This window comes from Taudactylus pleione, unplaced genomic scaffold (assembly GCF_031769625.1).
Source record: "Taudactylus pleione unplaced genomic scaffold, aTauple2 ptg000397bl, whole genome shotgun sequence".
NCBI classification, from domain to species: Eukaryota; Metazoa; Chordata; class Amphibia; order Anura; family Myobatrachidae; genus Taudactylus; species Taudactylus pleione.
The window spans coordinates 180,618-204,161 of NW_028284799.1; the positions used below are offsets into that span (position 1 = coordinate 180,618).

The window sequence follows — 23,544 nt, forward strand, 5'->3', positions numbered from 1 at the left end:
TGGGTTTAGAAGTGGACTTAACTTCCTGTAGACTCGAGCCTCTGCTGGCTGCGGTTCTACCCCGACCTCTGGTACCACGGGACGTTGATGATCCTCTGAAACGACCACGTGAACGACCCGGGGCCCGAAATTAAGGTCCTGAGTAAGATCGTCTAGGTGGAGGAGCTGCAGATGGTAGAAAAGTGGATTTACCTCCAGTAGCCTGAGATATCCATTTATCTAGTTCTGCCCCGAATAGTACATGTCCAGTGAAAGGAAGTGCTTCCACAGCCTTTTTGGATTCCGCGTCAGCCTGCCAAGTTTTGAGCCACAGCGCCCGCCATGCTGAAATTGCCAGAGCTGAAGTTCTGGAGGCAATAGAACAAACATCCTTAGACGCTTCTCCAAGGTAAGCTGCAGCTTCACCTATAAGTTCTGCTAATGGAATGAGTTCCTCCATTGGTAGTTGATCTTTCTTTCCGTCCGCCAATTGCTTAGCCCAAATTTCAATAGCCTTGTTAGTCCAGCAGCTAACGATCGCTGGACGAAGAGTCACCCCTGCAGCGGTGTAAATGGACTTAAGAGTGCTCTCCAGTCTCCGATCGGACATGTCCTTTAAAGACGTGACTCCAGGAACAGGGAGCGTAGTCTTTTTTGACAATCGCGATACAGATGAATCTACCGTAGGAGGAGTTTCACAAGCCTTTCTATTATCTGCTGGAAAAGGGTAAAAAGATAATAAACGCCGGGACATCTGAAATTTTTTATCTGGATGTTCCCAGGCTGTCGTTAGAAGAGAATCCAGCTCTTCCAATATAGGGAAAGCCGTAGCTTGTCTTTGTTTCTTAAGATGAAAGACTGTTTTGCAGGACCCGAGTCCTCTTCCTGTATGTGCAATACCTGTCGTATTGCAGCAATCAAGGCTTCTATTCCCTCTGATACCTGTTCAGGATCAGACTCCAGAGGCTCTTTAGGCGAATCTGGGGCATATTCACCCTCTTCTAATTCGGGCATATCCTCCTCCTCTGGGTCATCCCAATGGAGGACTGAGGGTAATAATCTCCTTTTAGAGACCTGCGGAGCGGACGCCATTGTCATGGCTCTGGAAATCCCCTCCATAGAAACAGCTAGGGATCTCACCCATGCTGGTTCCTCTGTAGCAGCTGACCTGTAAGCCTCTCTTTCTCTGCGAGAAGCCTCCAGTTCAGCCGAGAGGACATAACGGATGTAACCTGCGTCCAAGACGGTGGTTCTGACATCTCTGCAGATTGCTGATCCGTATAACAACCGTCACACAATCTGGAGGTAGATGACTGTCCCTGTGTAAATTTCACTTCACACTTTTTGCAGGTAAAATATGAGATATGGTAAGAACTTACCCTTGTTATCTCTATTTCTACGAAGTCCATAGGGTTCCACAGGATACCTTGGGGTATAGGTGTGACGTCAGTCGCAGGGCACCAAAGAGTTAAGCTTTCAGCCTCCCAGGATGCACTAGGTCCCCCTCCTATACCCCGCCCCCGGGCCAAGGCACCTCAGTTAGTTACCAAGCCATAGGCCGGAGGAGGAGAAGGAAGAGAGAGAACAAAGATCTGGACACATACAAGAATCACATTCTCACCAGAGGGAGACGGAAAACCGGTGACCAGAGCAAAGCCCATCTGCAGCACAGGTGCGACAGGGCGGGAGTCCTGTGGAACCCTATGGACTTCGTAGAAATAGAGATAACAAGGGTAAGTTCTTACCATATCTCATATTTTCTACTTCAGGGTCCATAGGGTATCCACAGGATACCTTGGGGATGTCCCAAAGCAGTATCCTTTAAGGGTGGGGACGCTCCTGTGCAGAAAGGAGAATCCGCCGCCCGAAGGAAGCATCCTGAGAGGCGAAGGTGTCAAACCTGTAATACCTCACGAAGATATGGACAGAAGACCACGTAGCAGCCTTGCAGATCTGAACTGCCGAGGCACCACGTCGAGCTGCCCACGAAGGACCCACAGACCTAGTGGAATGAGCCTTCAGAGAAGGAGGGACCGGTAGGCCTTCATGAAGATAAGCTTCAGAAATAGCCATACGGATCCAGGCTGCCAAAGTTTGCTTTGAAGCAGGCCAACCCTTTTTACAGAAGCCATAGAGGACAACAAAGCGTCCGACTTCCTAAACAAAGAAGTGCGGTCAACATAAGTCCTTAAGGCCCGCACAACATCCAAAGAGGCCTCACCCACGGAAAGACCCGGTGAGTTAAAGGCCGGAACAACTATTTCCTCGTTAACATGAAACTGGGAAACAACTTTGGGAAGAAACTCGGGCCGAGTGCGGAGCACTGCCCTGTTCCCATGAAAAACCAAGAAAGGGGGTCTACAAGAAAGAGCCCCTAACTCAGAAACACGTCTGGCTGAAGCAACGGCCAGAAGGAAAACAGTCTTAGCTGTTAGCCATTTAATATCCACTGAGCCCAGTGGTTCAAACGGCGGTCCTTGGAGAGCCCTCAGGACCACAGCCAAATCCCAAGGCGCCACAGGTGGAACAAAGGGCGGCTGAATACGGAGAACACCTTGCATAAAGGTGCGCACATCCGGGATTGTAGCAATCCTACGGTGAAACCAGACAGATAGGGCCGAAACCTGTACCTTCAAAGAAGCAAGGCGAAGCCCATGATCTAGTCCCGCTTGCAGGAAGGCGAGAATCCGAGACAGACGAAACTCCCGCGGTGCATAACCTCTCGGTCGACACCACTGGAAGAACGTATGCCACACGCGATGGTATATCCTCGCGGAAGACGGTTTCCGAGCTCGTAACATGGTACGCACCACAGAGCTGGAAAACCCCCAGGACCTCAGCATGGCCGTCTCAACAGCCACGCCGCCAAAGACAGCCGAGTCAGGTCCGGGTGAAGACAAGGACCCTGAGACAGAAGGTCCGGTCGTAGCGGCAACCGCAGAGGACTGTCCACGGACAGACCCTGAAGGTCTGAGAACCAGTGCCGTCTGGGCCACGCGGGAGCTATCAACAGGAGCGTCCCTCCTTCCTGTTTGAATTTCCGGATTACCCGTGGAAGAAGGGAGACCGGAGGGAACAGGTATGCGAACCTGAACGTCCACCGGACGGACAGAGCATCCACCAGAGACGCCCCTTCGTCTCTTGTGCGAGACCCGTACACCGGCAACTTGTTGTTGTGCCGGGACGCCATGAGGTCGATTTCTGGAAGACCCCACCTGTCCACCAGTAGTTGAAAAACGTCCGGGTGCAGGGACCATTCCCCTGGATGAACGTCCTGGCGACTTAGAAAGTCCGCCTCCCAATTTAGCACTCCCGGGATGAAGACCGCTGATATGGCCGGAAGATTGCGCTCCGCCCAAACCAGGATCCGAGAGACCTCTACGAGAGCCGCCCGACTGCGAGTTCCTCCTTGCCTGTTTATGTAGGCCACGGTGGTAGCATTGTCCGACTGGACCTGCACCGGGTGACCCTGGAGAAACCGCTGTGCCTGCAGGAGAGCATTGAAGACCGCACGGAGTTCCAAGATATTTATTGGAAGCTCCGCTTCTGTCGGTGTCCACCTGCCCTGGAACAAGTGTGGACCCGAAACTGCTCCCCAGCCCCGAAGACTGGCGTCCGTTGTCAACAGGACCCAATTTGGAACCCAGAACGGACGTCCCTTGTTGAGGTGGGTCGTCTTTAACCACCACGCAAGGGACAGGCGAACCTCCGGGGTGAGCACAATCGTCTGGAACTTCAGAGACTGAGGCAGCCCGTTCCACTTGGACAGGATCAGGTGCTGCAGAGGTCTGGAGTGAAACTGGGCGTATTCCACCATGTCGAACACCGACACCATGGAGCCCAGTAACCTCATCGCCGAGTGTAAGGACACCCGGCGGCTGTGCAGACAACTGCGCACCCTTGACTGTAAAGCAGAGATCTTGTCCTCCGTCACGAAGATCCTTTGCTGTCCCGAGTCCAATAAGGCTCCAAGATGCAGAATCCTCCGAGACGGGATTAGAGTGGACTTCTGCCAGTTGATTAGCCAGCCGTGCCGTTGCAGCAGTGCAATGGTCAGGTCCAAGTGGTGTAACAGGAGCTCTGGAGATCCTGCCACCAATAACAGGTCGTCCAAGTACGGCAACATGCGGACTCCTTGCAGCCGCAGAGAAGCCGCCATGACCGCCATAGCGTCCTGTATGTCCAATGACACCATGTAGTCCCCAGGTTCCAGCGCCAGAATGATGGACCGTAGGGTCTCCATCCGAAACTTCGGGACCCGCAAAGACTTGTTGAGTGCTTTGAGGTTGAGAATCGGACGATATGACCCATTGGGTTTCTGTACCAAAAATAGATTTGAATAGAAACCCTGGCCCCTCTGGGAGAATGGAACAGGCACTATAACTCCAGCCTGGAGCATAGTGTGCAATACCTTCCGCAGCTCCGTAGCCTTGTTCCGGTCTGATGGTAGACCCGTGGTGAAGAATCGAGCCGGGGGTCTGTGCCGGAAGGAGAGGGCGTACCCGTGAGAGACCACCTCCAGAACCCAAGTGTCTGTCGTAGTGAACGACCAACACCGGGAGAACTGCAGCAGGCAGCCTCCCACCCTGGGATCCCCCAAGGGGAGACCCGGACCGTCAGGCCGCAGGCTTGTCATCTGGCTTGGGGACCGGACGTCTGGTACTCCATGCCTGTTTCCGGGGCTTGACCGATTTCTTAGGGCCAGCCTGTCGAGGAAACGACTGTGGTTTGGGCCTGCCCTGGGCCCTAGATGACCGAAAGGACGATGGTCCAGAACCAGAAGGAGCAGCGGCCGACGGGAGACAAGCAGATTTGGCTGCCGCCAGCGTGGCCACAATCTTATCCAGATCCGGACCGAAGAGAACTTCTCCGGTAAACGGCAACACTTCCAGACCTTTCTTGGATCTGCGTCCGCCTTCCAGGATCGCAGCCACAAGGTGCGACGAGCAGCTACCGCTGCTGAAGAAATTCTAGACACCAGAGTACTAATGTCTAGAGCCGCCTCGTTGATGTAGGTGGCCGAATCACGGAGATTGCCAATCAACTCCGCCTGTTCGGCCGGACAGTCGGATTCAAAAGAAGCCTCTAATGAATCCGCCCAGCGCTCCATCGCTCTGGCAACCCAGCAAATGGCCATAGCCGGCCGTGCTGCCCCCCCTGCAAGGGAATAAGCGGACTTCAGGCAGATTTGTACCTTGCGGTCCGTAGCATCCTTAAGGGAGGACATGGATGGCATCGGCAATGTGGCACTACGGACAAGTCGGGTCACGTGAGAATCCACCTGTGGAGGGGATTCACACTTAGCAAAATAATTATCCGCGAACGGATAAGCCACCGCCAGGCGTCTCTGCGGCTGGTATCTTTTGCCAGGTTGTTTCCACGCCTCCTCTAAATGGTCCACCAACTGACCCGAAAGAGGAAAGACTGTGGCATCGCCCTTCACATCTTTGAAAAAGGCATACTTAGATTTAGCCGCTGGGGGAACTTCGTCCTCAATCACCAAGGCTGTGCGGACCGCCCGAATAAGTCCAGGAATATATACTTTGGACTTAGCATCAGCGTCCTTAGTATGGAAAGGTTCCTGATCGTAAGGATCCAGAATCTCCCCATCATCAGACGTCCCTTCGTCATCCTCATAAGGAGCGGACAGAGACGCCACCGGCCTTTTATGAGGCCGCATCACAGACTCCCCTTGCAACACATCCGACAAGTGCTGTACAGAACTCGTCAGGGAGTTAACCCACGCTGGCTCCTGAGAACCCGGGAGCGGGGAAATAGGGAGACTGTGGGGTACCACCAATTGTCGTGGGAACCCCTGCATGGGTGACGACACCACAGACTGCTGGGACAAACCCATCGGAGTAAACGCGGGCTGCGGAGCTAACTGGCCCACTAAAGCTGTTAACGCCTGAGCGAAACAAGCCCAGGGCGGCTCCTGTACCGGTGCTGTAACCGTAATAGGCCGCGCCATGGACAAACACTGCCGGCAAAGGCCCTCCGCGCTACCCTCCCCCTCCGCTAACGGTACTTTGCACGTGGTACACTGTAGCCGGAGGGGAAAATCACTTTCAGACATGATGGCACCACGTATGTGACCTCTCTCACCAGTTAAGTATTAAATAGGCGAGAGACCACCCTGCAGCACCGCACCGCAAGGGCTTTAGCAGAAAGAACAGGGACAGTAATAAAGCTGACAGTTTAGAGAAGAAAAGTTACAGGCAGCGCTAGCACAGTCACATACAATGCAGAGAAATAACAATTCCTGCACTAACAGCGCTGATCACTCAACTACACAGACACAGGGCCTGGTAGGACACAGCGCTGCATACACAGACCTGAGCCACAGCGGAGGAGAGGTATGCGGGGGGACCCAGACCACGATGCTTCCTTCCAGACTTCCAGCAGCGTTCACCATGCGTTCTGGAGAAGATGGCCGCCGAGGAGCAGAGAGAAGCTGGCCTGGGGGAGGAGCGCTGACACAGGACCAGTCAGCACAGTGCAGAGAGGGCTGTGTGCAGCGGGGGAGGCGCCGGCTGTGAGACAGGGAAGGCGCGCTCCCCTGGCATGCATTTAACCCCTGGGACGCCGCAGCGCTACCGCTCTGCTGCGGTCCGCTGTCCCAGGGGGTAGTGGAAGCGCAGGTTGGTCGCCTGGCTCCACGCTGCAGCCAGTCCCCAGGGAGCCCCCTGCCTGGGGACTTAGGACCATGTGATCAGCGGGGACCCACCGCGGGACCCCGCTGCTTACCTCTGTCCCCCTTGAATCCGGCCATGGTCCGGAGCATCTGGGGTCACCGCTAGCTGTGACCCCAGACGCCCACCAGCATCCCCGGATCAGTACCGGCGTTCTGGTACCGGCGGGGTGTAGGGAAGACAGCATGGACGTCAGGACTGACTGTCCATGCTGTTCATCCAGATGTGCAGCCACAGCTGCATGAAGAAAAAGCTTCAGGGGCTCTTCTAGCCCCCACTCCAACAGGTGCACCCGACTCCGGCCGGGCACCAAACTAAACTGAGGTGCCTTGGCCCGGGGGCGGGGTATAGGAGGGGGACCTAGTGCATCCTGGGAGGCTGAAAGCTTAACTCTTTGGTGCCCTGCGACTGACGTCACACCTATACCCCAAGGTATCCTGTGGATACCCTATGGACCCTGAAGTAGAAATAACTTTTGCGAAGCCTTAGACCTGCCAGTCATGCTACATACAGACCCCACACAAACCACAAGAGGTTAAGTGACAGGGTAAAAAAAACAGAATATACTGGGGTACAGAGAGTTTGGAGACACTCACACTTGCCCACCACAGCGCTCCTAGCAGAGCCAGAATGCCAGGCAAAGGCTTAATTATTATTATGCTCCAAAACGCTCACTTTACATCAGCCTAAACCCCTGCAGTAATACATACAGGTCCGTAGGCTGTCCAGCGCTGCCTCACCCTGTAATGGCCGCCAGCAGTCTGCAGAGAAATGCTGGGGCTGATGGGAGGCAGGAGAGGGAAGTCGGAGCTAAGCTCTGCCCCCTGCATTCTAGCGCCGTTCTGTAAACGGGCGCTTTACCCAGTACATTCTTTATATATATATATATATATATATATATATATATATATATATATATACTGCCTCTGTGCAGTATTCTGCTGAGCCGCCTAATGCAGGGACAATGCCGGCTACCCTGCTTGTCAGGGAGCCGGAGCGCACAGGAAGCCGCCTCTGATAGCCTTAAGCTGGCTTCCCTGCTAATCAGGGAGCCAGCTGCACATAGAGAGAGACGCACCGGCTGTACTGCCGTCGGCGCGCTCTCTGGTGTCTGTGAGGCCGCCTCTGATAGCCTTAAGCTGGCTTCCCTGCTAATCAGGGAGCCAGCTGTACCTAGGGAGGGATACGCGCTGGCGGCTGAGCTGCCGCCGGCGCGCTCTGAGGGGGGTCTGAGAAGCCGCCTCTGACCTGCTAAGCTGGCTTCCCTGCTAATCAGGGAGCCAGCTGTACTTGGAGAGAGAGACGCGCTGGCTGTACTGCCATCGGCGCGCTCTCTGGGAGGTCCTGTGAGCCCGCCTCTGTCAGCGCTAAGCTGGCTGCCCTGCTAATCAGGGAGCCAGCTGTACTCACAGGGAGACGTTGGAGGCTTCCTGCTGTTGCAGGCGGCTGGCTCTGACCTCGGGGTTCGCAATGCGCGCTGCATGCAGCGGCATGTGGCCCCCCCCTGAAGACTGAGGTCTCAGGTGTCGGGGACCCCAGGCGAAGTGCATGCACTTGCGAGTGGGTCCCCTCCGGCAGCGTCCCGCGTAGCAGACAGGCAGTTGCAGTTACTGCCTGTCTGTCCTCAGTTGACAAGAGGTTAAGTGGATTATTAAAACCTATCCTAGCCCTAAGAGCAGGAGAGATCTTTTTAATGATCTGCTCCCACTCGGGCACAAACTAATACTGGCCTATAAGGGGGTATAGAGGGGAGGAGCTAGTCACACTTCATTTAAAATTAAAGTGCCAGCTCCACTCAGCACCGTCTATACCCCACTGTCTTGAAGTCCTCCAGTGTCCCCTAGTGGATGAAGGAGAAATACATGATTAAAAAAAAAAAAAAAAAGGCAACTCGCATCTCACATGGGGAGAGCAAAGACTGCACACTTGTACAAGAGCACTTCAGCACTTTATTTTACATTACAACTTTTATATTTTATTTGTTTTCAGCCCCAAAGAATCAGATCGTCTGTTCAAAGTAAATCTACAGTATATAGAAATGTCATACATAATTGTAAAGAACTTACTTAAAAACATAAATATTTAATGAATGACTACCATGTAGCTAATATGTTAGAATTCATGGCAACATCAACATTGAAGACCTGCACACTTAAATGTCTGGGAACCTCAATACAGACGTTTCTTGTAAATAAATATCCAATTTGCAAGGCCAAATACATGGGTTGTGATCTTTATTATTATTACACATTACTTATATAGCACCAGCATATTTTGTAGCGCTTTACAATTGGGATCCTTGAGTTGCTCTGAACATTACAAGAAACTCGTAATCGACAATCAGTTTTTTACTGGTTAAAATGAAAGAGCATTGGGTGTGTTAATTTCCAATAACTGTAAGGCAAGTAGGGGGGAATTCAATATGGGCATGGGGTTTACACCGCAGCTAATTGAACACTCAGCCCGATTCAATTCACTGCTAAGCCCCAGAGGGTGGATTGTTTTGCAGCTCATGAATAAGTCTCATTAAAATGCAGACTTTGCAATCAACAAGCACGAAAATACACAGATTCCAGCATTTTGCATGGAATCTATGGGTTAGCGTGCGTTATGTTGCAGTGCAGTTACTTGCTTAACGTAATAAGCAACAAGAATACAGGATAGTACATGACAAAGATCCTAGACAGCAAAAACAGTGTACAACGCACATCAATTAAACTAAGTCTATCCTACTTTGCACACAAACACTCACCCCCACAAAAAAAAACTTAAAAATATATAGACACAGTGGAGGTGATTCAATTATTTGAGAGAATTAGCTCCCAGGAAAAGGGGCTGGCAACCAGGCCTATGCTGGTCGCACCCTAATGTATGGGATTAGACGCATTAAGTGGCCTCTCTTGTGCTGGGCGCGCACTTAGCACAAGAGAAGCCGCTTAGGCAAAAGTTATAAAAGCACAACTACAATTCTGAACTGGAAAACCAACGTATGTAGTCATGATGGAATAAATTCCTGGTCTCAGCTTAATCGAAATCAAAAAGAACACTGGACTCTTACTGAGTAGAGCTCTGTAAATTGAGTTAATGGTCAGAAAAATAATTTTGATGAGTAAAGCTATCACATATTTACCTCTCCTGTTCCATAGGGCCAAATGACTTCATTGAGTAATAGAGAATTGGGATAGGCATCACGTAAGCATCTTGTGACGAAAGTCCCCATGCCAGAGCCTGTGCCACCAGCCATACTCATTATGGTGAAGAAACCACCAAGACGATCACATTTTTCTACTTGCTTTCTAACTAAATCCATGACCTGGTCTTGGTGTTTTGGGCCATGTACACAGTACCTATATTGAAAAGAATTAAGTCATTACAATATAACAAAGAATCCAGACAATGCACAAACTATGTCATTTTATTCTAGATCTTGCATGGGTAACCTAATATAACAAATTGTAGAAAGGCTAAAGACAAGCATTTTATTTTTACATACAGACAAATGGAGAAACCTAGAAGATTTGCCTACTAAATAACATGTATAGGTTATAAAAAGCATACAATGTAGTAAATATAGCATACCCATTTGCCCAATTGTTCCCTGAGCCCTGTTTCTGAGAAAATTGTGACTTGTCATTATACGCCCATTTACCAGAACGGGCTGCCAAGGATAAGGTCTGAGAAATGACTTTGGGCTCCATGTCAAGTAACACCGCCCGGCTTACAAAGTCTATAATGCAAAAATAAACAAAGTGACACTTCGGTAAAAGCAGGATGAGGATTGTTCTTGGAATACTTAGAAGCAAACATACCTCCAGATTCAGTTTCATCAAAGAACCGATCCTTAGAAACCATCTGATAATGGTCATTTTCTTTCCTGGAGCACAGTCCATTGCTGTAAAAATCATTACAAATAGCATCAAACAACTCATAGCCAATTTGATTGCCGCACTGCCCCAGTTGCAGTGTAATGAGCGACATGTTGAACTATCACATCTGTTTAATCTGCTGGGAAAAGAAAAGCAACATAATAAAGGGGTACCAAAAGATTTTAATATTAAACAATAGCAGGAGAGCGAATACCATTGTACCATGTGGACTCCTCATTCAACCTCCCCTGTGTGCCGATTATGTTTTATTGAACAAAGGCAGAATGTGTAAGCGCAAAGCGGCTATACCCATCTAAGTCCTGGTTTGGATGCCCAAAGTGCTGACTTATTGAGCATTTCTGCTCACCACCTCAGGAGGCTGTGAGCAGAGATGTGTGCAGCTGCGGTTTATTCGTGCCCAAACAGAGCAACAATTAAATTTTTCCTGTCAGGCGCACAAAAGAAATAGCCACATTTAAAACAATTGAAGCCCTAAATGAGTCACCAGGTACTGCACAAGAGAGGTCCCTCACGCAAACTTAGCTACTTGTCAGGGGTTTGTCAGGAGCAGTCTCTCATCACTAATGAAGTCCATCCTGGCTATGGTTAACTCTGGGGTACCCACATGTGAAAGAGCGCAGTCTCATCTTTCTAATGATGTGGCCCCTTAATACTTATTGTCTGGTGATCAATAGAAAACATCATCCTGCACTATTGAAAACAAAACATTTAAGCGGGTGTGTACTTAGAAACAAAAACAGTTCCAACTCTGTAGGCCAATCAGGGAAGGAGGTAGGACTACATGGAACATGTCAGGGGCGGAGCTAAACCTTGCCCACACTCTGACATCGATGGTTGAGAACCATCGGATCTCCACCATCGAAGACCATCCCTAAATATATAATAAACACATTTGCCTAAAGTTCATGTTTTTGCAATTAAATTTAAAACCACAATACACTTTATTGGCCACTATTGGTAGAATGTATGTACTGTATGAGAAGGCATTATGGAAAAAACATTACGGATATTGAGGTTTTAATGTGACCAGTGCAAAAAGTAACAAACAGGCTCAGCAATAGTATCCTGGACCAGCACTCCACAATCCCCGCCGTATGCGATAGCAAAATACACGCTACAGGAAGTGAAGGACTCAGGGCCTGATTCATTAAGGATCGCAACTGCAACAGCGCTCGCAGTTGGCCGATTGTTGCGTACTGCGCATGCATCGCAGTACGCGAAGGAACCAATGCGATCGCAGAGACCACACAGAGCCACCGCAGAGTGATTGACAGGCAGTGAGCGTTTGGGGGTGGTCGGAGAAATGCAGGTGTGTCTGTCTGCTTGAACGCTGTTGTGTGGGCGTGCATAAATTAGCCATTGTATTTTCATACGCAGGTTGAGTACTCACTGCGTGCAACGAGGTTAGCAATTTCTAAGTAAGGTCAGGGGTGCTGTAATTCTGAGTGAGGGACCAATGGTACTCGACGCTACCGATGTTTGTGAAGGTTTTCAAAGTATTATGGATGTGAGATAGCGGTAGTGGGAGGCAGTGGGCGTCTTTATGCTAGCAGTGCGACGGCATTGGGATTGCAATCATTACTTTCGCAGCAGACCTGCGTGCGATTACAGAGTTGCGATCGCAATAGCGATCCTTAATGAATCAGGCCCTCAGTTTTTAAAAATGAGCGGGTCCTGCAGGATGTGCTGTGCAAGGTGTAGTACCCACCCAATAACGTCCTCCACATCTCCACAACCAATCACCGCAAGCGGCAGTCACCTCATCCAATCATCGCCTGGAACCTCCGCCTCCCAGTCACGTGATACCACCAGGCTCTCTCTTCTCATGGATCTCTTAGGTTAAGCTGAGCCGCCAATTTCCTCCAGCAGCTCCTGTTTCTTGACACCCTGTGCCATACGGCGGGCAGCACGGGCTGACGGTGCAACTCTGTGCTCAGGTGTGCAGCTAGTGGCTAGGTGACGCTGGATTCCCCCTTTCACCTCCCAGGCCCGATCCTCTTCGTGTCAGACCCCAGCCGGAGCCGCCATGTCCATCCAGAGTATCACAAACCGCATCACAGCAGTGTCACCGGCTCCTCCATGTCCAAGTTCGTCTGCAAGGCCACTGCTCACAATATCATTGGCCCCAAGAAGAAGCACCTGGACTGAGAGTAGTTGGTCTCCGAGGCCACATCCTGTGTTAACCTGTGCCCGATGCTTCTGGGCTCAGACTCTTACCTGGGGCTGTCAGTGTGTAGTGTGGCACTCTTTGATGTGCAGTGCCAGGGTGGTACCGTACTGTGTGGTACATGGGGGAACCAGTTTGAGCTGAGGCCTCCTGTGTTGTACCAGGTGTTTCCCATTGTGTTGTGGGACCCTCATATTTGCCGAAGTGGTGGCACTGCGTAGCGGGACACTTCTTTTTGGCGCCAGTGTGTGGTGGGACCCTTATGTGCAATGCCACTGAAAGCCCTTAACCCCCCTCCTTGCCCCCAGTACTACACCAGCTGCTATCTACCCTTGCCTCCTCCCTACCCCCAGCACTGCCACAACAACTGTCTGCACATACTCCCCCCCAGCACTGACTGCCCTTGACCTCATCTACCCCAAGTGCTACCTGCCTTCATACCCTTATGTGATGGGACCCAGAAATAGTGTAGGATCCCAATATTTTTACGTGATGGGTCTCTGGAACCCACAATTTTTTATGCTCAGCGTGATCTTTATATCACAAAATAAGCACTGGGAAAGAACAGAAGCAGGAAGGTGTGTGCTGAATATGTCCTAAAGACGCATCCTGCACATTTCTATGTAGCGGGGTGTCTCTTCCAGCACCAAGCAAGGTGGAAAAGGGTTAAGGCCCATGTCGCCCCTTGGCCATCTGCTCTGGGCAGCAGCAACAATCGATTACCCCTTTTAAGAAAACCCTAAGTGGCAAAGGGATTAAATGATTAAGGGCCTGAGTCAGAGCCGGACGCAATGACAGAGCGCTCACTCTGAATCAGGGCCGTCCTTCTTGTTTTTCAGAGCGGCCTCCTAGCCACTCGCATAGCTGTGGGTGACCACCCACAGCTATAGCCATCGGCCAGGAAGATGGTCGCGATGGTCAAGACCATCGCGACCATCGGGCTTGCGACGAGACCCTTGTGGTAGGGTCTCGTTGCCGCAAGCCCTACAGTGCTTTCGGCTCTACCAGAGCCGAAAGCACTCCCACTGACATCACTTGTGATGTCAGTGGGGCTGGCCCCAGATGGTAGGCGTTCCCATGGTAACGCCTCCATCTGGGCAGCCACGCCTTCGGCCCGCCCACCAAAGGGGGCGTGCTGTCACTCAACATCGACAGCACGCCCCCTTTGGTACGAGACCCGGAGCGACGGTTTGCCCGTGGCAATCCGGGTCTCGCGCATGCGCACGACGGAGCCGGCTCCGTCGTGCGCACTGGGCCATCGACCCGCTTGCGAGCGCATAGCGCTTGCGAGCGGGTCTGAATCAGGCCCTAAATTCACCCACATTTTTACTGGGATAGGTTTGCGATAAATTTCTCTAATTGATCGACAATTCTTTTAAATTATTGCTGGCTCTGCAAAAGCAGCAGGACCAAACACACTGCTGCGTCCAGCATGTCAGGACTGAATGACACAAGCTACTGGAGGGATCAGTGGTACATGCAGACAAATGATGATTGATGCCAGGGCCGGCAAAAGAAATCATGGGGCCCTGTACACCCATTTTCTTAGGGGCCCCCAATTCCCACGTCCCTGCAGTTACAGGTCCCCGAGCGTAATCCCCCCCAACCCTAATACTGCTGTTTGTATTCTGGCACCAGTATTCTGAGTGCCGGCATCCCAACAACCGGGATGTTAACTACAGTGCATCCGGAAAGTATTCACAGCGCTTCACTTTTTCCACATTTTGTTATGTTACAGCCTTATTCCAAAATGGAATAAATTCATTTTTGTACTGAAAACTCTACACACAATACCCCATAATGACGTGTAAAAGTTTTTTTTTAGATTTTTGCAAATGTAATTGAAAAAAAAAAAACTAAGAAATCACATGTACATAAGTATTTTTTTGCCTGCTTTCATAGGCAAATCTTTTTTGCCTATTGCAATGCATTGACTTTCCGCACCGGCGAAAAGTCTTTGGAATTGAATACGGGGATAAGTTTTCGTCTGGCGAAATGACGTCACTGGCGAAAACGGCTTAACGTAGCTAATTGAATATGTCCCTGAAGCGTTGAAAATATAGGTAAAGCAGAAATAGACAGGGATGTATTATGACAAGCTGCATCACCTGCACTCACAGCTCCCAGGACACCACAGCTAGGATACCTGCTACAGATGTATCACCATGATGCACCCCAATACTCGCGTCTCGGTGACACCACGGCTGCTGCATATAGTCGTCACCATAGCGCCGGGAGCTCACCCCTCCTGCCTATGCGGGCTCATCATCATCATCATCATCCCAGCGCTGCTCCGCCAGCCACACACAGAAGGGTAATTCCAACTGCCGTACTACATAGCGCCCATAGCACCGCCAGTCACTGCTTACTGTCAACGGAAACAAGAATGGTATCTGTGCTATTAGCTGTGTCCCCACTGACGGAGCCATTTTTTCGAAGTCAGGAAATTCCGCAATTGATTCACGTCAAGTCTGACAGTTCCGGCTGTCAGGAAAACGTGCTAGGCGAGGAATAAGGGTTACATATGTATTAAATGTGAACACATACACACACGTCAGCCTATTAGAGATTTGTAAAGATAAAATCCTCGATAAGGAGGCGCAGAGCCTTCCTTAGGGAAGTGGATAGATCCCCTTCACTACTGTATTTGTACCCTGACGAGGCTGCAGCTCTGGCTCAATTAACAGCGGCGGCCTATAGTCCAGTGTCATTAGTACTGCCGTGTCCTGACTCCAGCACACGGTGGCAGCAGCTGACATCACTCTGGCTCAGGGAGCCGCCAGGGCCGACGACGCGCATGCGCGCTCCTACCGCTGCTGTGCGCGCCCCGCGTGAGTGCGTGCGACCGGGGGCGCGCACGCATGGGGGAGCTGCCGTGGTCGCCGGGAAGTGGTGACGAGCTGCTGAGGCGTCGTCGCGTTTCTACGTCCGGTGATGGCGGCCGTGTGTTGGAGCCCATGAGGCGGGGAAGCGGAGTACCGAGTCGCGGTGCGGGGAGACAGAGAACGTCCGAGGCCATGGCGGGCGTATTTGACATAGACTTGGACCAGCCCGAGGACGCCGTTTCGGACGATGATCTGGAGGACGGGGTGAGTAGCGGCTCTTACGCCCAGTTGGAGACACCGGGAGCCGGAGGCCTGAGAACCGCCCTCTCCCGCTCGTCATACGAGGGCGACAGAGCCGTGCACTTCGTGCTCATTAACTTTCTGAGCGGGTTGGCGTGTATCATTAGGGCCCCCGCACCGTGGTGTGTGTGCCGCCTGCCCCGCCGCCGCTGTGTGTGGCTGTGACCCACAGCAGTGCTCCCTGCACCCATTGTTGTGGGCCGGTGTTAAGTACGTGCATGGCCAGAGAGGCTGATACTGTGCTATATTAGTGCGCACACACCGGCTCTCCCTGTCCTCTAATGGCCCTTCTCTCCTTACGTCTGACAGTGGTGGCACAATATAGACCATTAGGAGTGTCGCCGGATGAGTATCTCTTGCCCCCAACTGTTTATTATTCCTTCGTTTTATACACCCAGAGCAGAAGCTTATTGGCAGTGCAGAGACATAGGGAAGCTGACCAGACAGATGCTGGTCACTTCATGTTGCCATATGAGAGTCTTGCCTCCACTCCAGGTCAGATAGCTGGCTGTCTCGTATACTATCCGCACTAAAGGTGCCCACACACTGAACGACTCGCGAACGATGCAATGTCGTTAACGATTTCCCTTGAACTCCCTGGCAGTACTGGACAAACGATGTAGTTCATAAAGTGTTCATTTTGACAAATCTATTGTGCGTCCGTAACGATTTCCATTGTGTTGTGTACGAGATTGGCAGATCTTGCCTGCAGTAGGTAAGAACTGAAGATACGACGGTCGACCCATGGGTATGCTTATCGTGGACACTCACGATTTGCACATATTTTGCACGATTTGTCGATCCAGTGCTTCAAATCGTGCAAAATATCTGACTGTGTGTGGGCACCTTTTAACATTTCCCCATCCCAGGGTGCTGACAGCCAGGTGATGAGGACAGTCAGCAGATTCAGCTCATCCTTACTGTACAATAGACAAGTATGGTGCTCAGTCAGATGGAAGACTTCTACATTTACTGTTTACATGTGCAGTGGACATTTTAATTTCAGCTGCTTAGGCTGTCCCTGGTGAGGATCCTCCTTATCAAATGGGGAAGGTGGAGAGTATACGAAAGTGTAATTTTAAACTTCGGTGTGGTTGACTGATCATCTTAGTATACTCCGTTACGTTCTTGTACAGAGTGAACAACATCGATTAAGAATGTGGATGTAATTTTTTTGTATTCCGTGTAACCTATTTAAGTTAGCACGTTATCCTTTTGTTCTAATGTGTCTTTCAGTATGTTGGCTGTATTATACAGGTTTATTATTATAGTTAAATAAGAGCTTAAGCTGATTAAAGTGGCATACTTAGGGCTTATTTGTGAAGCACCACAATGATGGACAAGGGGAACAGCATACATATAAAAATGGTTTACAAGCAACATCATATGTTAAATTTTCATATCCACTGACAATTGCATGTTTAACACTAATAAAAGGACCAAAAATGGGTATAATACTAGAAACCATAATTCCTTAAGTGTCACCTTTCCTACTACAGGTTGAGTCTCCCATATCCAAATATTCCGAAATACGGAATATTCCGAATTACGGAATAATTTTGGCATGACTGAGATAATAAAACCTTTGATTTTTGATGGTTCAATGTACACAAACTTTGTCTAAGGCACAAATTATTAAAAATATAGTATAAAATTACCTTCAGGCTGTGTGTATAGGGTGTAAATGAAACATTAAATTATTTCATGTATGTACACAAACTTTGCTTGAGCCACAAAATTATTGAAAATATTGTATAAAATGAGCTGTAGGCTATGTGTATAAGGTGCATATAACACATATATGCATTCTGTGTGTATATTGGGGTCCCATTCCCAAGATATTTCATTATGATATGCAATTATTCCAAAATACGGAATATTCCGTTATCCAAAATACCCCTGGTCCCAAGCATTTTGGATATGGGAGACTCAACCTGTACTGCATTTACTAGTATTGCTGTCTGCATTCTAGTTTTCAAAACAGCATTTTTACTAGCTTTAAACATATTAGCTGGTGCTTGGTCTTGAGGTGCGTACACGCGGTATGATAAAAATGCACGATAACGATATCGATCATATCGTTATCGTTCAAATCGTGCTGTTTTCGGTGCCTCCAACGACCTGCTATACGCGGGCACATATGGACAATAAAGATATCGTCCATCGATCGTGCATGCAGGCCAACCTGGTCGATATTGACCAGGTTACTATAGGGACACGCGATCGCTGGTGGTGTGCTGGATGATCGATATTGATTATCCAGCACACCCGGGAGATCGTTTAATGTTATTGTTGACGATCGTCCCGTGTGCATGCAGCATCATTTGCACGAAGTCATAACTTCACTCTGAAGTTATGAAGTAATACATGCAAAACAAGTTATATCTGTGGAGGATCTTTCCAGTCTCAGTATCATGCTATGGGCGGAATTCAATTGATTTCGCAGCCCGCATCTCCCGTCTAAAGTGACAGGAGATTGCGGGCCGCTATTCAATTGTGCCAGCTTTTCACGCTGATCGCGCCCATAGAGGTCAGGTTTAGCCGCGTAAAGCAGCTAAACCCGACCAAAGTGCTGGGCGCGATCCCGAAAAGTGATGTTTGGGCGTCCAAACATGTCACTTTTCGCACATTTCAGCTCTCATCCCCCAGGGGCTGCGAGCTGAAATGTAGCGCTTGGCAGCTGATCGTGCCCGACATTAGCAAGAATAGAATAGCTCCGTCGGGCGCGATAGGGGCTGGGAAGAATTGAATTCAGCCCTATAAGTGATACCGTTAAACCAAAAAAGATTGGCACGTAATTATTTTTCCATTACGCTTTTTAGTCATTTGAAATGTATTTATAAAAAACCCCCCACAAAAATGTAGAAATACATACATTTCTGAATATGCTGCAAAATATGCTACTTTTATATTGTTTTGGAAGACCATTAATTGCAAATGTATTTGATAGATAGCTATTTAAAAAGCTGCTCCAATCGGAGCTGTCTTTTTCTTCTATCCTTTTCTTTGGTGTGTTCAACTCTGCCTCCTTCCCCAATAAGCATCTCGATGAAACAGTTCCCAACCTGCTCCACTTCACTGCAGGAGGCTTTTCAGAACAAGGTCTCTCATCGCTTAAACCAGCGACTATTAACTGCTGTGTCGCGGCACACTATTGTTCCGTGAGAGAAGCGCCGCCCATAGATGCCCCCCGCAGCTTCACGCCTAACTTTGTGCCCGGGCAGTGCTGAGCTCTTCAGGATGGCTCAGCTGCTGCCTGGGCCGTACCAATGGAGATGCAATGGCTGGACATCATAGGTCATGCATGCCACTTTGCTATCCCACCCGCACACAGTACTGCTCATTGTTGCTGAGCAGTGAATGTGACGGGCTGCTGCAAGCCTGCACCAACCGTGGCTGAGGGACTGAAGATGTCAGGAGCTGCCCAGTAAAAGGGCATCTAGATGCTACCGAGGGACAGGGAGCCCCAGGTAGGGGATCAGTATGTATTATTTTGCTGTCTCTGTGTGCAAGTGTGATTTTTTTATTTTATGTGGGGGCAATGTATATTATTTTGCTTTCTGTGGGGGATGGTGTTTATGTTTTTTTCATTTGTGGGCCAGTGTGTTTTATTTTGTTTTCTGAGGGGACGAGTGTAATTGTGTTTTTATGTGGGGACTATGGGCCTGATTCAGAGCCGCTCGTAAGCGGCCTCTCGTTCGCTCCGAGCGATGTTTGCCCAACTGCGCATGCGTATGGATCGTTATACGCATGCGCGAACCAGTCAGTGCGGTCGAAATTCATGTGCTCGCAAAATAGCGAATGCCTGATAATTTGAGTGACAGAATGAGGCGTATGTGGGTGGTAACAGGGGAAGGTGTTTGAAAACGGGGAGTGGAGATCCGAACGCAGGCGTGCTTAAAGGTCAAAACGGGCGTTTTATGGGTGTGCATAATTAAAACAGCAGAGGCGTGAACAGACCGCAAACAGCGAACGGTTCATTTGAATAGCCACCCCTATTTTCCGGACGAGCGAGCGCTAATTGCGTCCGGCTCTGAATCATGCTCCATGTGTACTATTTTGCCTTCTGTGGGGCCAGTGTGATGGGTTTTTAAAGGGGGCCAATGTGTTTTGTTTTTGTTTTCTGTGGAGGCCAATGTATGTGTGTTTTTTTTTTTTTGTTTTCCCCCGTGGGGACCAATGTGTGTGTTTTCTCCATGAGGGACTAAAGGTGTGCCTTGTCAATTTTAAAATCTTGTTCGATGTGCCATGAGTTCAAAAAGGTTGAAAATCACTGGCATTGTTTGACATCTGTCGATGATTTCTGTCTTGTAACAGGTATGATTATTAGCTGGCCCTGAAAGTAGACTAAAGGTGCCTGCACACCAGTGATCGCGCCAAGCGAAAAAAATTGTGGGTCCCAGGAACTCCCTCATTTTAGAAAATTGGGGTCCCACTCAATTGTTTATGGGTTCCATTACATATTATGGGTGGTGAGGGCAGACAACATTTGGGAAGTCCTGGGGCCGTTAGCAGTTGGGGTAGACAGGATGAAAGTTAGAAGAACAGAGGAAAAGACAGAAGTGGGATAAACAATGGGAGACAGGAGGATAGGGGGACAAACTGGGTGAGACATGAGGAAAAAGGGAAGAACAGGGTAAGACAGGATGAAAAGGGGAAAAACAGAGTGATGGAAGGAAAGGGGGAAGAACAGAGAGAGACATAAGAAGTTGAGGAAAGAAGAGAGGGAGACAGGAGAAATTGGGGGAAAATATGACTTGGCTAATATATATGTCAAAAAGCGATCCGAATCTCGCATAGCTTGGTAACTCAGCTTGGTGCCCTCACAATGCTGCAACCCAAGGGTGTGGGAGTCAGATGATATTTAAATGAAACAACGGCACATGTAGTATGGCTTCAACGTTTCAATCGTGTTAGACTTCCTTATGGAAATCTAACATGTTTGAAACAATGAAGCTATACTACGTGTGCCGTTGTTTCATTTAAATATGCTCTGAGTGCCGCAGCCTTGTAGATGTGTGTGCGTGTGTGTGTGTGTGTATGTATATATATTTTCGCAATACACTCTAGTTGAGCACACGCAGGAAGAATAAACAGCAGATCTATCCTTATACAAAGTTTATACACCGTGTGTGTGTGTGTGTGTGTGTGTGTGTGTGTGTTATTTAGCACTCTATGAAAGTTTTTTGCAGTAAAATGTACCCAGAGTGCTACCTGTGATGGGTCATGTTTCTGCAGGTGATTTCATAGACAGCAGATCAGAGTGCAGGTCTCCTGCAGTTCCCACATCAGGGGGAAGATGGAGATGGGGGCTGGCTACAGACAAAAGACAAACAAGCAGGCACACTGCATGCATAACGGGGGCTGAATTGGGTGGAGGTGAGGAGCAGGAAGTGCAGCCCCGCTGCCATGTGACTGGTGCCCTCCAGGCAGGAAGCAAATCATTTCATGCCTGCCACTAATTGCCAGAGACAGCCATAGCTAACGCTGGGCATATTTGACTAACAAAACAAAAGACAAAGTAAAAACGCTTTTATCTGCCACGTTAGCCCTAGCCCACCAGCATAACTCATATTATGGTCCCCTGCTCTGTCGGATCTCAGAAGCAGAAAGTGCGGCCACATAGTCTAAGGGGAAGGCGATTTGACTGACAACCAGAAAAGCATGAGGCCAGCGCAGCAGAGCGGGGACGGCGCCTCTACAAGCTAGACGCCATCCTGCAATGCGTGCCCCCGACTGAGTCTGTCTTAGACTCTTAGTAAGCGAGGAGCCGGCAGCAGCTGCAGAAGGTGGTCACAGTGGAAGGAGGAGCCGCAAGCACCAGGGGGATTTTGGGAGCTGTAGTGAGTAGCCGGCGCCGACGGTTGGTAGAGAAGATGCTGCCGGTGGTGATTGGCTGCTAATGCGCTGCACAGAGAACAAACAGCATGTCCTGCAGGACCCACTCAGTAAAATCCGGGTCTCAAACATCTTGTAGCGTGTAAAAACGCACTGTAGCTCGTATTTTGTGATCACTACACACTAGTCGATATTTTGCATGATCATGCAAAATATGTGCAAATCGTGAGTGTCCCTCACAATACCGATGCGCGTACTCGCGTGTCATACGTCGTATCTTCAGATCTTGCCTTCTGCAGGCATGATCTGTCTATCTCGTCTACTGCAGCCAAGATCTGTCGATCTACACGATCCGGCTGCATATTGTTCAGTGATTATGTGTGAACAATATGTCGTTCGGGCCCGCACGATGCCTTACGCCACTTGCATGCACGGATCAGGGAGATCTGTGATGCAAGCATCAAGACACAGACGCACGGAGAGACAAGTGCAATCCGTGCTGCAAGCAGCTGTGATTAAAAAAAAATTCAACAAGACACAGATGCATAGACTGATCAGTGAGATCCGTCCATGCGCCTGTGTTAAAAAAAAAAAAAAAAAAAAAAATGAATACAAAGTGTAAAAATAAAAAACATGATGTGCCACCCTGGAAGCACAACCAGCCCTGGGCATTTCAGTTCTGGCTGTCAAAATTGGGGGACAAAAGACGTAGGGGTTCCCGGTATTTAGCACAACCAGCACTGGGCTCAGCCGAGCCGGTCCTGGTTATGGAAATACACGGGACAAAAAGAGTAGGTGTCCCCTGTATTATCCATAACTAGCACTGAACTCTTTCTATCTATGGGAAACCTTTCACCGTGTACCCCTTCCACAGCAGCATCCATGTAGGCATCTACTGTCTTGGCAAAACAAAAAAACGAGATGACCCAGACCAGCAAACTTTAGTACTGTCCGGAATGACTGCTCAGTGGCGGGATTTCACTAAAGAAATCCTGGTGCTGAGCGCTCATTGGCTGAGAGAGGTGAGCCTTCTGCCTCTCAGCCAATGAGCTGTTCCACCATTGAAGTCAATGGTGGGAGCCGCTAAGGTAAGCTCCCACCATTGTTGTACTAGCATGCTTGCTGGGATGTGTAGTTCTACTGCAAAATAGAATATTTTTACTTTTCATTTACACAGTACAACACGGCAACCATCGCTCCAGGGGTGCCGGGGTTAGCCCTGGGCTGTCAGCCCAGGCCCTAGGGGCCCTGTAGAGGGGGATCCCCTTTATTGGGGGATCCCCGGCCTGGGCTGACTAGCGGTCAGAGGTAATGCTTTGGATGCGGGACCCGGTGAAAGGGCTCCCCTGGCTGTGGCATTACTCCTCAGCTAGAAAGATTCTGCCGCTGGTTGTGCTAAATACACCTATGTTGTTTGTCCCCTGTATTTTCAAAACTAGGACCGGGTAGTGGGGGGGGGTTCACGCCATTTAAAAAAAAAATTAAATAGTTATATTTGTATACTTTTAACACAGATGCATGGATGGTTTTCGCTGATTCTTGATTTTTTTTTTGTTTACACAGATGCTTGCAGCACGGATTGCACTAATCCGTGCCTGCATCTGTTTGCTATCGCACACGATCTAATTATATGCATATCGATAGAGCTTTATGTCACATTGTACTGTTTTTTTTTCTCTGTCGTGTCCTGGAGTGCCGGGAAGAGTTCAAGGAAAATCGTTGACGACATTGCATCGTTTGCGGGTTGTCTAGTGTGTAGGCACCTTAAGTCACCATTGTGTGAAAATCTGTTTAGTCGCGAGAGCCGGCATTCTCCGACTAATGTGCCGGCCGTGAGGCTGTTTTTGCCAGCTTAG

The 23,544-nt window shown here is 49.5% G+C and overlaps 2 protein-coding genes across 6 annotated transcripts in view; one reads left to right on the forward strand and one right to left on the reverse strand.

Moving 5' to 3' along the window:
• TUBD1 (tubulin delta 1) overlaps window positions 1–15,231 on the reverse strand; it is a 51,806-nt gene extending 36,575 nt beyond the window's left edge. The window contains exons 1-4 of one of the 4 annotated variants that reach the window (XM_088446340.1): window positions 14,834–15,231; window positions 10,481–10,676; window positions 10,251–10,398; window positions 9,802–10,018 (exon numbers count right to left, since the gene is read on the reverse strand). In XM_088446340.1, the coding sequence (XP_088302466.1) occupies window positions 9,802–10,018; window positions 10,251–10,398; window positions 10,481–10,649 (534 nt within the window). In that variant the 5' untranslated portion in view covers window positions 10,650–10,676; window positions 14,834–15,231. The remainder of the gene's footprint in view (window positions 1–9,801; window positions 10,019–10,250; window positions 10,399–10,480; window positions 10,677–14,833) is intronic. The other 3 variants (XM_088446338.1, XM_088446342.1, XM_088446341.1) reach the window with 3 other exon arrangements.
• A 240-nt stretch (window positions 15,232–15,471) lies between these two features.
• LOC148506703 (ribosomal protein S6 kinase beta-1) overlaps window positions 15,472–23,544 on the forward strand; it is an 81,370-nt gene continuing 73,297 nt past the window's right edge. The window contains exon 1 of one of the 2 annotated variants that reach the window (XM_088446344.1): window positions 15,472–15,814. In XM_088446344.1, the coding sequence (XP_088302470.1) occupies window positions 15,587–15,814 (228 nt within the window). In that variant the 5' untranslated portion in view covers window positions 15,472–15,586. The remainder of the gene's footprint in view (window positions 15,815–23,544) is intronic. The other variant, XM_088446343.1, reaches the window with a different exon arrangement.